Source organism: Nelumbo lutea, chromosome 1, assembly GCF_056320005.1.
Source record: "Nelumbo lutea isolate HS-2025 chromosome 1, American lotus-T2T, whole genome shotgun sequence".
NCBI lineage: Eukaryota > Viridiplantae > Streptophyta > Magnoliopsida > Proteales > Nelumbonaceae > Nelumbo > Nelumbo lutea.
In genome coordinates this window covers 144,928,293-144,944,690 of record NC_142684.1, presented here as the reverse complement: position 1 = coordinate 144,944,690, position 16,398 = coordinate 144,928,293, and the positions used below count along the sequence as shown (strand labels likewise).

At 34.7% G+C, this 16,398-nt stretch overlaps 1 protein-coding gene and 1 pseudogene across 1 annotated transcript; both read right to left on the bottom strand.

The window, feature by feature from the left end:
• Positions 1-970: 970 nt before the first annotated feature.
• LOC148878132 (antimicrobial ginkbilobin-2-like protein) lies at positions 971-2,051 on the bottom strand. Its single transcript, XM_088966098.1, has one exon. The coding sequence runs from the start codon at positions 1,971-1,973 to the stop codon at positions 1,251-1,253; it is 723 nt and encodes a 240-aa protein (XP_088822224.1). The 5' UTR covers positions 1,974-2,051; the 3' UTR covers positions 971-1,250.
• Positions 2,052-9,383: 7,332 nt separating this feature from the next.
• On the bottom strand, positions 9,384-10,303 carry LOC148878131 (antimicrobial ginkbilobin-2-like protein pseudogene; annotated as a pseudogene).
• Between the last annotated feature and the right edge of the window lie 6,095 nt (positions 10,304-16,398).

The following is a 16,398-nucleotide window of genomic DNA, read 5'->3' as shown; positions in this document are numbered from 1 at the left end:
ACCTTATTTGTTTTTTTCTTCTTTTCTAATAAACAACAACAACCTTATTTAATTATAAGCGGAGTACGTGTAGGGGTGTCAATGGACCGATTTGGATTAGACCCATCGCGGAATATTGGATGGACCAATAACGTATGTTGATTTGGACCAGTTCCAAAGTAATTATTTATTGGATTGGATTGGACCTAATCCGTCAATTATGGATTTATATTGAATTGGATCAGATTGGATTGGACCAAGATCCAGGTCAAAGTACGTCTTCATCCTCTAGGTAATTGAACAAATTCATATGTATACTCAAGTCTAAGGGGCCATGCATGTATCTGAAAACATGGCAAGGTGGCATTTAAGTGTTAATGTGACAGCAATGTTTGTTGTCAACTTGGGCAGCTGACGTAATTAAAACCTTTTTTTGTTCTCTAGGCCATGAGTTGAATGGTTTGTTCAATATCCAAACTCTCCTACTAATTAATTAAAACAAGCATGTATTTGGGATAGATTTGACCAAATGAACAATATTTCCAAGAACTAGACATCCCAAAAACCATTTTACCGTTGGTTCCTAATCCAATTTATGTCTGACGACATTTTTTTTTATAGAGGTAGCTAGATGAGAGTAATTACTGGAATATGGACCTAATAAGATTAAAATATCACCTATATGGAAACACAAACATTGATGGTGCAGCTAGGAACTTTTTTTTTAGTTCTCAAGTCTTTTTGTTTCCAGTTAAGATTGAGATGCGTCTCATTCATAAAAAATTGCGTTTTTGTTCATTGACGATGCAGCTAGGAACATCATGCTACAGGAACAATAAGCAACATATATTTTAGCTAGCCTCAAAACAATATCTTTTACCAATTTCAATTAATGAATTCAAGAAGTTGTCCTTTTGGAAACCTTGTCGATACTGCTTGATATATATATATATATATAAGAGAGAGAGAGAGAGAGAGAGGAATGAAACGATTCGCACATCATCTTTGTTCATGTAACACCAAACTGAATTAATTAATTAATACATGTTATAAGCAAAAGCAAACATCAATCTTATAGTACATTGAGAGACTTTATTTTACCCACAATAAAGTTGTTAAAGTTGTTCATGCATGCATCAACACTTTATTTATTCCTCTATTATATATAGATATATATAGATGGTTTATATATATATATATATATATATTGATATGGGGTAAATCCCTAAACCATAAATATATATATACCAAAAGGATATTAATTCTATGCATTAATTGACGAAGGGATACAGCTCATATCTGAAGTTGCAACTCCCACCAATAACTCTCCCTCCTATCTTACCATCACAGCAACTAGGAATTTCGCTTATTGCTTCATCCAGACACTTCTTGCAACCAGTGGTAGAGAGATCCCTGGTGCACTGAACCAGACCATATAGCGTCTGTGCTTCTCCCAGTTTTTGCTCTCCCGTTGCAAATAGCTTTGGGCTATGATAAGCTTCGTTGGTTAGGTGGCTCAACAATTCCTTTGTTTTCTGATTGAAGGTAGCTGGGTTGCTTACGTTCTGTACGTTCCACATGTAGAACTTGTATTTGTAGTCGATATTCCCAAAGAAATCCTTATTTGAGTATTTCAAGAGACAGTTATCGTACCATATGATTCCTTCTTTGTCATTGGGACAGCGTTGTAGAATCTCCGTCTTGGCCTTAGAGACGCAGGTCTTACAATCTGTGCTTGAGACATCACCTCGACACAGAGCAAGGCCATTTGCACGGTCTGGTGCCTGCCCAACCGAACCGAGTCCAAAGCCCGAGGGAACAACTTTATAGGAGAGAGAGCTCATCAACTTGTTCAAGTTGATATCATATGGGCTTTTGGCACTGAAGTTGCCGGATTTTGAACAAAAATGGAAAAGAGGGTCGGCACTAATGACGCCATGGACAAGAAGCGAGATGGTTAACAGACACAGAGGAGTGAAACGCAGGGAATACATGTTGGAGGAATATCAAAGATGAGCCAAGGGATCCAGGTTGGTGTTCTCTTCATGAAATGTTCTCTGCTTAAATAGAAAACCAAACCTACTGAATAACTTATTCTTCATGAGACAACTTAGTCAAATTATCCAGCTGCGCAACATAGGGCATCAGCGTTTATCTTTTTTATACTTTTTTTTTTTAATCTCAAGTGCGATTAATTTTATCTTCTTTTTTAATTTTCTGGGTAAGGACCCAATCCTAAGTACAAAAATTAAAAGTACAAATAATATTTGTTTACATAAAAGAATTTTACCCAGTCCTGAACAATTCTCCATGTAGTCTAATCAGTTGGGCCGGCGGTATTATATTTGAAGAAAGGGATGAAGGGCAAACTAATTCAACTCTGAAATGTCAAGCAACAAATGAATAAGGTTGTATTTGGTTTAAAAGAAAAAAAAGGGAAAGGAAGGAAAAAGGAAAAAAATTAGTTGCACAAATCAAACACAACCTAAAGAAAAAAAAAAGGGCTAGCTCTTTATCATCCATGATCAAAGATGTATCTGTACCTCGTTACCTGATTTTACTTATCTGTTGTTTGATTTGTTTCTTTAAATACCATGCGGATAATTGATTTCCATTTCCACCTTCAATGAAAATGTATCAATTTTTGGTTTATATGCCATGCGGATATTTGAAATATAAAATATTTTTTATTGCCAATTAAGAAAATTTATAGGATTGGGGTGAAATCTCTAGTATGTCAGTGGGTCGGATCAAGTGGTGAACCTGACCCAACCCTGTTCGATCAAATATTTGGTAAGAATAAGGACACCTTTCATGGGAAAAACTCGGTTTACCTCTCTCTCTCTCTCTCTCAACCAAAAAGCTTGACAATTTGAAAATAACAGCAACCCAAACTGTGACACCTATGGTTTTCAAAACCGAACTGGACCGGATGATCAGACCGGAAAAACTGAGAACCACTCAGGTGATCGGTTCCGTTTTACTCCAAAACCATTATTTCCCCTAAAACCGTTGATTTGGTCAGCAAATCATTGACCCAGGTGGTCGAACCGCTCAAACTGTTCGAACCATTCAACGGTTTGGCCAAATTTTTTGTCAGGATGGGCTGTTTGAATGGTTGGACAGTTCGACCCGGGAAACAGACCCCTGACCGGTTCATTGTCTAGATCGGTTTTAAAAACCTTGGTGACACCCCTTAATTTTTTTTGACTGTTGCTGAAACCTCCTTTGAAAATTGGTAATTGTTATTACTTCCCCTGAACTTTATGATGCAGTTGAAAATGGACCCTTCTGTTAAAGATGTATGAAGATGTCCAAAATACCTATGCATGCTGGTTTATATAGAAAAAAACTATAAAAATTTTATAATTAAACAACAACAACAAAAAAATTTAAAATTGCAGTTTTACCTTTGAGCAATTGATATAAATGACATATTTAAAAAGTAAATCGATTTCAAAAAGAGATTAAAAGGGTTTGGGTTAACGATTCATATGAAAAAAATTTAAAAAATAAACATTTTGATCAAAAATAACTATATAAATATTTTGGATATTTTCTTATATTATCGTTTTCTTAGAAGATTCTAATAAAAGAGGTCAACTTTCACCTATATCAAAAAGTTTAGAGAAGGTTTGAGATTAATTAATACGATTTATGCAATTTTAGATCATCAAAACTTGGTAAAAAAACGTGTATTATGAATATGCAAATGTCAAAACCCTGAAAATAAGAACATGACAAACAAACTTGATCATCTCTTCCTCCAATGTAATAACAGCGGGATAACGTAACAATCAATCCGTTTTAAGAATTCTAGAATGTGTTAACATCACCTATTCAAGAAATTAAGAGTTCTAGAATTTCAGTGCAGACAGAAGTTGTACAAAGAAAGGTTTTTTGCATGTTGGATATTGAAAATTTGAAACTGTACACACTTCCTTCAACCTCAGGATTTCATCTGGGAGAGGAATATCCATCAAACTGCATACTTTGGCCTTTGAACTTGTTTTGGTGGGAATAAGAAATAATAATATGATAGAATTGTCATTTCAACCGTCTGTGGTATAATAGGTTAATGAAATTTAGGGGGTCTTTTTTTTTTGGCTTTTGAGAGAGGGGAAAGTGGGTCAATAGGATTTTGGTTTCTATTAATCAAGAATTTCATTTTTTTCAGATTTATGTTGGGATCAAGGAAAGTTTATTTCTCTTAGGCGGGTAAATAACTTTCCCACCTAAGGGGAAGTTGCCAATACTTGAATGTGACAAAAATACCCTTTTTAATAATGAATTTTTATGACTAAAATGGTCATTACATTATTTACATGTAAAATTAAAGAACATGGGTAAATGCACTTGCCCGAATAAATATTTTCTAAAAAACTTATCCAAATAACTGCATTTATTTGAATAAATAACTTACCAAAAAATGAATAAGGCTTTAAGTCCAAATTCATTATAATGATTAAAACTAGGGCTATAAATGGGTGTTGGTTCTGGTTTCGGACAGGATCTACCAGTCCTGAACTGATTGATTCTATAAGATAGATGCAGACTGCTCCAATTATTAATAAACTATTAATCGGAATAATCAGGTCTGACCCGTTTATACTAACATCTTAAAAGTTTATGTCTAAGAAATTTATCCTTTTAAAATAAAATATAATAAAAATTATAAGAAAATCAGGAAATGATATATATAATTGGTTTGGGTCATAATTGTTTCAGAACAGCAAGAACTGGTGCCAATGCCCAATAATTAATCAGGAAAAATTCCTAAAACAGATATAATCTGTTTGGTCGGCTTGGTTTTATTTGGTAGACATGACCCATTGGGGGACATACGTCACACACTTGTTGATTTATAAATAAAAAATTTATTTATTTATTTTCACATCTAAATTCCGAAAACCTTAAAAATATTATTAATTGTAAAAAACAATTGATCACACACATGTCCTCCAATGACCAGATAGGAGCCAAAGTATTTTCAAATCAAAATGTATTCTCTGGCGGATTTCTTATAAAGATTAATTGATTTACAGAATTCGTTAGAGTTCACAGTAGGAATTAAGCCCACAAGCTAGAAACTTTCGTAGTGGACTTTTCTATCACAAAGATAAAAGTATATGTTTGGTTTTGTGGGCGTTTAGTTTTAGGTTATTATTATTTTAAATGTTTATTTTAATAATTTTAAAAGCTTTTCTTTTTCTTTTTTGTTTTATTGAGCATAATTTTAAATGTTTTTATTTTACAGCTCAAATTAGCACCCTATAAAAATATGTCAAATAAGTATTGTATTTCAAGCATGTTTTTTAAAATCAAACCAGTGATTGAACCGGTCAGGGTCCGGTTACCGGTTTGAATGGTCTGACCATTCAATCCGAACAGCCAGCCTGTTTTGACAAAAAAATAAGAATAAAAAGAATTAAAAAAATTAAAAATTTTGAAAAACGGTTAAAACTGTTCGAACAATTAACCGGCTGGTTCAGTGGTTTGTTGACAAAAATTAATGGTTTTGGGAAAAAAATGAGTTTGGGGAAAAATGGAACCGGTCAGGTGACCAATTCCCGGTTTTTCCAGTCCGACCATCTGGTCCGGTCCGGTTTTGAAAACCATAATTTCAAAAAATGTCTTGGCTCCGAGGGAAACAAGAACTTAACATTTTACAGAATATCTCATACACATAAGTTCAAGCTTTTATTCTTTTTAGAGTTTATTTAATAAATAATGAAAGCAAATATTAATTTCATAGTCAATAAACACAAAACGCCCGAGGAATCAACTGAACATATCCTCTTCTATTGCCACCACACAAGACTGATTTGGTTTGGTTCCTCTCTCAACATTAAACTGATGTGTTCCCTAACCGCTCTTGTGCAAACTGGTTTGCACCCTGGCTCAATGTAGATGCTATTGATGAGGTTGCAAATTTGACAACCCTCCGGAGAGCGGTAATCATGTGGCAAATCTGGATTTCCCGTAACCGACTAGTGGTTGAACAGCAAATTTTTAATTCCATTGCAGTGATTACATGCTCTTAACAACCCAACCGAATAGCCCTCCCTCCAACCGTTTCAAGGCTTCGTTGGTTTCCTCTAAGTCCAGATATTGTGAAAGTCCATGTTGATGACACTACATCTGAATCACGTGCAGGCGTGGGGATTATCATTCGTAACCACAAAAGTTGATGTTCAATCTATTAATTAATGCAGCAAAAAAAAAAAAAAAAGCAATATATTACATTAAGAACTCAGGAATTAGGAAACTTCCAGTGTAGTATACTTGTGGATGATTAACGTACATGAATTTTTACTTTTTAGGCGGTGACCACTTCGCCAACTGCACCTAGATGCCGGTGGTGGGATTTGATTTTACAATTGAACGAGTGGAAAATGCCAAATCATAACAAATTCGAGAATACAAAAACAATGATTAAGGCTCTCTGATTTCACACAGCCTTCCTTCTAGATTTCCTTCAAATATCTCCCTTTTCATGCCTTCGAATGGACACAAATTGGCTTAGTGGCCTCTCAAACGTCAATGTTTCTAGAGAAGGATGTTAGGATGGATGAGGCTGCATGAATGTGATATTGACCATATAGAACCTTCCAACACCAACACTTCCCCCCATTGAATTGGGTTATCGATCTGTTTGACATCCTCCCACTCTGGCATTATTGCATAATTTAATTGTCAAAGCTTTTACATTTTAATTTGGTTTGCTTGAATTGTGAGAAACTTGAATGTATTAACTAAGTTGACCCTGATTAATACAAGATATTGATATATAAATGATATCTGTTTTTATCTTAGAAAGAAAACAAATCCAACTTAGACTAGTTACCACCAAAATCATATACTTTATTAGGTGCTGCTTATCAAGTCCGGGGATTTTCTTTGGGTTGGTCCAACAATGCGGCTACGAATTTGGATTTGCTTACATGTAAAATATCTCCTGTTATTATTCATGGAAAGATATTATTAATATACAATATTATGAGATATAATGTAAGATCTGAATTTTGCAGTTTTGGCCTTATAGTTGTTGAAGGTTAGCAGAATAATAGATGCCAGGGATGCACATCTTCCTATTAATTATACATTTTCATTTACTCGTTGGAAGAATGTCGCTGACATACAAGGCTGTTAACAATCTAAAGATGATCTGCTACCAACACACCATTCTCAACACTGTCTTAACAAGTCACTACAGCCACACACTCCAAACATTTCCCTTGTCATTTATGGGGAGGTGTTCATGATGTATATATGTAATGGCTGGTTGGGAAAATGGGGAAAAGAAGTGTCGAATGTGTTTATACATTCAAAATAAAGGGTCTTTAGGGTTCGTTTGGTTTGTAGTTAGAATCGAAATCGGAATTAAAATGGTCTATTCCTATAATCTATTTGGTTCAGTCAGGAATAAAAATGGGAATTAAAATCAGCAGGAATAGGATTTCATTTTCAAGGAAAAGGCAGGGAATGATCATTTCCTCAAATGAAAAAATACCTTCCAGCATGAATAACAATAAGATTATTATTCTATCCAACCAAACAATTAGAATCAGAATAACTCATTCTGATTCCCATTCCAGACCTCTATTTCCATGAACCAAAACGAGCCTTACTTTTTATATCTAATTGAATCAGATTTATCCGCTTTTTGAGATTTGGTTGTTAGCCGGATTCTCACTTTGGATCTGGGTCATAGTTGTTTTATAATATTGATATTTGTGATTAGGATCTCTTATACTTAACGCCTTGTACTAACGCAAACATTACCAAATGAGAAAACGCCAAAATTATTCACTTGGCTGATTTTGATTGGCCAGACATTCGAATGTGATATCTTCTATATCATAACCGTCTTGTCTTACTTTGGTGACAATCAAGTAAGAACGGTGGATATTTATTCATTAAATATTTGTATTTGATTTATTTGTAAAATTAAAAAAAATAGTAATAAGCTTGTTTATTGATAGTTAGGCGTCATTAGGCATTATATCAACAACACAGTAAATAAATGCCTATCTATTGGGGGAAGCGCTAAAATGAAATTTGTCTCAACGGTAAGCATACATACAAATCAAGGCTTATTTTTGTAATTCTCCATGCGTGTAAACCCGTATAATGGGGAAATGCTGAAGTAGCCTATGTGATAGCATTTATTCAACAAATGCATATGGTTCCAAACACCACCCAAATCCACATAAATCTCAAATGGCATCTTTGAGGGTATAATCATCACCATTATACCAGTTATATGGGGTTAGCTACATCAATCATATTTTGCCATTCTAGGATGACAATTTCTACCATACCTAGGGTATTTGCCCCTAGCCATCCCAATGGGAGTTTTTTTTTTTTTTTTTTTTTTTTTGTCTGGAAAATAGATTTTAGGGCAGGCATAGGTTTTAAGATTTTACAACCATAACGAGTACGGGTAGAGTATGGTAATAAGATAAACCCGACCCACATATTGTTGGAAAGCATATGAATTTATGTATTAGGTGTTGAATTTAATAATATTTTGAATATTATGTAAAGAATAATTGATAGTTTATGTATTTTCTACATGTTTAATCAAAGTGTTTGACTATGATATGGAATCATAAACGTGGTAATAAATCAGGTGTTGTTTATCAAAAGTCATGGGTGGTTTTTAATTGGTCAAAACTCTTTCCATACCATATCTTTCCCACATCATAGATTTTCCCTTAATCAAATAGTTAAAAATTTTAATATTTGTTTATTGCTTATATATAACAGGAAATTAGATATGGGTTTTGGACTCAACCCGCTCCACCCTCAAACACAATAAGGGTAGGACCGGAGAGAGTTTTGCATTTTCATGCATGGGATAGGTTTGGATTCTGAAAATCCAAGCAGGTATGGATTTTGAAAGAATACGAGTTGGGAGGTTAAGGGAGATAGGTAGGGTCTAAAATTTACAAAGTCCACCACATTGTCATCTTTAGGCCATAGTGCAATATCCATCACTAAATTATGAATACTTTCTTATTACTTTGACCCATCACCTTCCTGTGTCTATCGGAATATATCATGTTAGCTGTTGTAAAAGCATGAGGTTAATTTTGAAAACTAGACAGAACTAGACAGTCAAACCGATTGACCTGGGAACCGGTTAGGCAATCGGTTCTATTTCACCCTAAAACTGATCCTGGGCCAAATACTGCTGATTTGGTCAACGACCTACTGGTTTGGGCAGTCAAATTGTTGATCCAGAGAACAGTTTTAGCCATTGTTTATTTTGATTTTTTTTTTTATTTCTCTAAATCAGAACAGGTCATCCATTCGAACTGGGTGGTCAATCATTCGACCCAAAAACTGATCCAAAAAATGGTTCGTATCTGGTCCAGTTTTTAAAACCTTGTATATACAAGTGAAAAATTTTAACCGAACCATCAAGGTAAAGGTCCGTCCTTTACATTTCATAATCCATAAATAGTTTAAATATGTAGAGATATATTCTCTTAAACTCTCCATAGTCCATACAAAGATTTCAACATGTTCTATGTATTGACAAAGGGGTACAGTTCGTATCTGAAATTACAACTTCCACCAACAACCCTTCCTCCTCGCTTACCGTCACAACAGCTAGGAAGTTCACTTATTGCATCGTCCAGGCACCTCTTGCAACCAGCGCTAGGGAGGTCCCTAGTGCACTGAACCAGCCCATATAGTGTCACCGCTTCTTCCAGCTGTTGCTCTCCGGTAGCAAATAGCATCGGACCTCGATAAGCTTGCTCAGCTAGGCGGCTTAGGAGTTCCTCTGTTTTCTGATTAAAGGAAGCTGGATCACTTACATTCTGTGTGTTCCACATGTAGAACCTGTATTTGTAGTCAATTTTACCCAAGAAATCTAGATTTGAGTACTTCGAAAGACAGTTATCATACCATATAATGGCTTCTTTGTCATTGGGACAACGTTGGCGGATTTCACTGTTGGCTCCAATGACACAGCTCTTACAATCTTCGGTAGAGACGTCACCTCGACAAAGAGCTAGCCCGTTTACACGGTTTGGGGCCTCCCCAACTGAATCAAATCCAAAGCCTGTGGGAGGAACTTTAGAGGAGAGATAATCCGTCAACTGGTTCAAGTTCTTCTCATATGTTCCGTTGGAAGTGTAGTTGGCTGAGCCAGAACAAAAATGAAAGAGGGGGTCAGCACTGGCGATGCAGTGGAGAAGAAGAGCCAATGTTAGAGAAGCCAATCGAAGGGAATGCATTGTGGGGTTTTCTTTCTTTCTTTCTTTATGTATCTAAAAGTAAAACTGCAAGATTTGTATATATGTTCATGCATCAACCACTCTCTTTAAATAGAAATGGGCTGGTTGGCTTCTTTGTCTTCGAAAATTCCCACTTAAACAAGTTGGATGAGCAACTAACTAATAACAAAAGATTTTATTTTGTTTGTTTTTAGATGGTCAAAGAAATCAGCTTCCAGCATCCCGACCTTATGTGAAAAGTCAAAAGATCGGTGGATGTATATTTAATGACGATATATATGTCGACTTTGTATTGTGATGGTCTTCGACCTTTGGTGGTCAGTGGTATAGGGAGGAGTGTGGCTGTCACATCAATTCCGATTAGATGTTCAAATATGAGCAGATGATATTTAGATAAGGTGCAAGTTTCAGCAAATGGGGCTGCAAATTGCAGTTGGAAAATAGTGTGATGCGAACAGACATGATTTGGGTCAACTCGTTTCTGTAGTTCAAATTTTCATTAAATAAACCTTTATTCTGGTCAAGATGGGGGTAGGTTTTTTCCTTTATCAATAATCAGTTTTTTCAGAAACTACGAACTTAGGGTACGCTTGGTTTGCAGTTGAAATTGAATCGGAATTGAAAATCGGAATCAAAATCTATGGGTATCAAAATGGTCTATTCCCATAGTCTGTTTGGTTCAAACATAAATAGGAATGGAAATTGGAATCAGTAGGAACGAGATTTCATTCCTAAGGGAGAAACAAGAATGGGAATCAGATTCCTATTCTATTCAATCAAATAGTTAGAATTGGAATAATCCATTCCAATTCCAATTCTATACCCCAATTCCCATGAACCAAATGGACCATAATATATATGTTATTTAATTTATCTAAAGTGTAAAGTGAAATTGGAACTCTTAATTAAAAACACTTAAAAAGAAGATTTTTTTATTTTTAAAAATTGATGACGAATATAATGAATCAAAATTATAGAAAATTATAATAACAAATAATTTTATTGGCTGCATTATTGAATTGAGATTTTATTTATTTTGAGTGGCAGCAAGGTAAGGCGCACAATTAGCACTTAGAATTGGGTAAGTACCCACAATAACACCAGCTTTTAGGAGTGCTTTGCGCACTTCACAAATTAATGAGTGGCTGCACGAGTCCAACAATGGTGATATTTCATGCATGGGCCAGTAATGGTGTTGTGCTCAGCACGATTTTTCTTTACTCTTCGTAGTCTTCTAGATTTTTTCTTGACTTTTCGTCACAGTATTCTAGATTTTTTTTTTTTCAAGTTGTAAATCACTGTTCTTATTACCTCTCTATAGAAGGCTGGGTAGTCTGGATATATAAATCACCTGTGTAAGAGCCAATTATTGAAATTGTATGTGCGTCGAGGAAGCAATCTATACAAAGGCACAAACAAAAAAAAATCAATCTATACAAAGGAGAAAGGAGCAAAAGCCCTATATAATCTTCCTTTGTGAAGTTGAAGAGATCCGGAGGAATATCGTGAGGAGAGCCAAAAGCATGTCTATTTCTATTGAAATTGTATGTGCCTTTAGAAATAATATAAATAAGTGTAAATGCAAATATGTAGAAATTATAATGGTTCATACAAATTGTAAAGTTGGATTAGGTTTGCATTGATAAATTTATCTTTTGACGAAATATACTTTTAGCAGTAATGGATGCAAACATGAATTTCAATAAAGCATATGCTTTTTCTTTTTTCTTTTTATCAAAAGACCACTTAAATACAAATTTACTTATTTTTTATTGATGTACATTTACATCTTATTATCAATGTAAATATGCATTGGTTTGTCATTTGTCAATGCATAAATGTAATGTTGCTAAACACTGGCAAAAGTGATCCAGAGTGCAAATTTACCCTCAATCAGGATTTACACTCCATTTGCATCGTTTCCAAATGCAACCTAAGCAACTTTGATCCTCATAAAACTACATAAAATTTTAATCTGTCTTATGGTTGTGTTTGGTTGCAGTGAAAACTTATATGCACTAATACAAATGCATGGGAGTGTAAATATAAAAAATGAAAATTTTGTTTAATTTTGTTTTGAACTTTATTCTTTTTCATGTCTAAATTTACTTTATTTATACTGCAATCTAATAAAATAAGTTAAAATTTAAAACAAAAATAGATCAGAATTTACACTCAAAATCATTTACCCTGTCATGATTTTGTATTAATACAAACTTATTTGCATTGCAACCAAACACAGCGTAAGAGGTAAATAATGCTTTAGGGCAAACCATGTTCTATTGTTGTTTCTTTTGTAGGTCGACATCTGTTGCTTTCTTTATCATTAATTAATCTATGGTTTCTACTCTTCCAATGCGCCAGCAGTTGTCAAGTCATATACTTCAAAATTGTCCATTTTACTCAACCTTCACACTTTGTTGAGGTTTTAAATTCAGCAGGCTTCAAAAAAAAAAAAAAATCAAATCCAAATCAGCAACTGCACTTAAATTTAATTTGATACTATTTTATTAGGTTTAAAATAAAAATTAATTATTATTTACCTATATCTATATTTACGGATGGGTGAAATAATAGGGCGGGAATGTCCAGTTGGGTTGACATGCAGGAGTCCATTGGCAGCCCTGTTGCGAGCCACAATGACGTCGAGTTGTCGACTACTCGACATTGTGCAGATGGGCCTTCTGTGTTTTGTTAGCAAAATATTAGATAAAAATAGTGCACGTGGGCTGTGCCGGGGCCTCACTAACAGTAAGGATTGGGCTTGGGCTACACTCGTTATCTCACGGGCTGGACCAGTGCTAATCATTTTAGGGAAAATATTGTTCTTTTCCTTTGGGCTGTATTTTGGTGTCGATTCGGTTTTGTATGTGTGCGTTTTAATTTTATAACAGTAGAAGTAAAATTATATTCGGATTTAGTTGTGTGCGTTTTAATGGAGTGTAGTTTTATGTCGATAATCGATGTAAAATTTCATCAACTTTAAAGTTTTATATTGATAATTAATATAAAAACTACATCCATTTTATCGATATATAACTTTACACTTTTCCACCTATCATTATTTTCAAAAAAGCAACGGTCTTTTTCTGATTCAGTGCTATATACTAATGACGTTTTACACTAATTCCAAAAGCAGTCTTAGGCTCAGTTTTTAAAGACTACAAATACAAATATGTATAGTGTAAATACATACAAAATAATACAAAACACAAGGTTTTGCACTCTATATATTTGTATTTGTACTCCCTCCAAACTGAGCCTTAGGCCCAAAATTATTAATTAAGACCTCTTATGTATCTTATATCAAGTTATTAAGAATTATGTAATTATAAAGTACAATCTCCCGGTTAATACTGTTTAAACCAAGATCTATTTCCTTTTCTAAATTATCCCCCTTGGATACCTGATGTAAAGAAATTTATTTTGTTATCAGTATTATAATTTGATCTGTTTAGTTATCAAAAGAAAGAAAAAAAAAAGTCAATAAAGCACAGTTTGGAAAGAGTATAAATACACATTTATAGAGTGCAAAACCTTGAATTTTGTATTATTTTATATATTTATACTATATATATTTGTATTTGTACTATTTTCAAACTGAATTGGTGTCATTTCATTCAGATGTTTGAATCTGAAAATGTTATTTTTCAGACCTCACCCCTTGTTTGGTTTTATCTCTTAAAATTAGTCTGAATCTTATTTTCAAATCTGAAAATAATAGACCTTGGACCTGCTCTTAAATACGTTTCAATGTCGGTGCATAGTCCAAAATATCCTTACAATATTTTGAAAATAACACAAATTACCCCTAAAAACTCCAAATCTAAAAAACGTAAACACTCGACCTCTCTCTCTCTCTCTATTAGAATCCACAGAAACAAAGGACAGTAGTAATGGTTGAATTATCCATCAACAGTTGAACACATACACACACAAACTGAAACTGGTATATACTTATCGTAGAAATGAATTCTTATGTACCGCATTTTAAGAAATTCAGAAATGGATCTCTGATAATCAAATCGTACATGTCCAGGAATGAGGAGAGAAGCCTTTTCTCTCTCATGTATTTGAGCTTCCAATAAGGATATCTTCTCCATAAGCTCTGCATTCTTCTTCCGCTCCCTCTGCAACTCGGCCAAAATCTCTGCCATATTGACACCCTCTCTTTTCACTTCTAGTTCTTCACAGCTCAGTGGAGCCGAAGGAACAGAAAATTCTAAAGAGCACTCTCGACTTATAGCACATAATGCAGAAGCATTAACTAAGCTCACACAGGATTGAAGCTCCCCCATTTGAGAATGCACATGCTCTGCTTCAGAATCTAGAACTCTAGAGAGAAACCCACATCGAACGAGTGGTCTTAATGCAGAAAAATGGAGCAACAATGCCCATTAACCAAAACCTCGATGAACAGGTTGAAAGTTTAGAGATTTAGGGAGGAGATGCAAAGGTTCAACAAGAAGAAGGGAAAACCATAAACCCTTAAAGAAAAACCTCCAAACGGGTTCCCGAATTCAAAGCTTAAGAAGAGACCAATAGCAGAAGATTAGTTCTCTTGGGGGCCAAAGTAGAGAAATTGGACGTTCATGATAGTATTGATAAGTTATAATTGAATAGAATGACCAAATGAAGGGAAAGAGAAGCAACCGTGCGCAGAACCTAGTAAAACAAGGCTGAGCCAAAGCATCCAAGCACTGCAAGGAAAGAGAGAACGAGCAGGCGCAAGATACACAGTGCCGAGTATGAGTGCTGGTCAAGTTGCAGAGAAATAACAGAGAAGTAAACAAGCAAAAAGAAAAAGGGAAAAAAAATGTCTTAGAGGAGAATGAGTGAGAGACTGTTCTGCAATGAATGGATGCTCTCTTGTTTCGGAGATAGAAAGAGAGGAGGAAGAGAACCAGAGAGGTGTGAATGACGACGAGGAAGAAATGGAATCTTTTCAGTTTGGTTTTTGTTTCAGTTTTGTAAAAGAGAGCGGCGGGGACTGAGGCATGCGACACCACGTGCTTCTCAATGCTCTCTCTCTCTCCGCCCTGTCTTCCCGCCACCGCCACTGCAAGTTGCAGCGGCAGCTCTCTCTCTCCCACTGTCTTCTCTCTCTCGCTCTCTCTCTCTTCGCCCTGTATTCCCACCACCGCCGCTGAAGCTTGTAGCGGCAGCTCTCTCTCTCCCTCCCTCCCTCCCCTGTTTTCCCACCACCGCCACTGCCGCTGCAAGTTGCAGCGGCGTCTCTCTTTCTCTCCCTGCCTTCTCTCTTGCTCTCTCCCCCTGTCTTCACTCTCTTCCTCTCTCTCTCCCTCCCCTGTCTTCCCACCACCACCACTGCCGCTGCAACATGCAGCAGCGGTGGTTCGGTGAATAATAATAATATTTTTATTAATTATTAATTATAAATTATTTTAATATTTTTATTAAATTTACTTGTATTATTTATTAATTATTAATTATTTTTATTAACTAGTAAATTTTAACTATTTTATTAATTTTTAAAAATTATTTTAATTTTATTTGTGTAAATTATTAATTATTTTAATATTTTATAATCATTAATATTTTTTTAATTTTAATAATTGCATTCATTAATTAGTAATTATTAATTTTTTATTTTTTATCTATATTATTTCAATATTATTTTGAGGTTGAAAATTATTTTTTATGAGATAATGCAAATTGAATTCAATATTTCCAAGTATTATATTTTAGGGGTAAAATAGTAAAATCAATAAATTTCAGATGATAATGGGTTGATCCAACACAAGCTTATGGATTCAGATTCTTTAAAAAGTAGAAAAGCATGTATGCCTTTAACATCTTTTCAACTTTTCAAATCTCAATTTTCAGATTTATCAAAGGCCACCTAAGAGAGATTCAGTGCCTGTTTGGAAAGAGTTTCATGCAACTGCTTTTGATGTTGAAGTATAGGCCCTGAATCTACTTTTTGGTGAAGCTATCTTTAGTAGATTCTCCAAAGTGGCTCCCTCAATGCAGCTGAATAAACGCTGAAGCCCTGCCAATTGCCAAAGAGGCTCTGATTATTCCTATTTTTCTGCAAGCAGAGAAGTAGGATATATCTGCTTTATATAGTACATTTGCCTTATAAATACCATATGGAAGGTTTGGCGTTGTACATATTAATTTGTATATGCAAACTGATAGAAAA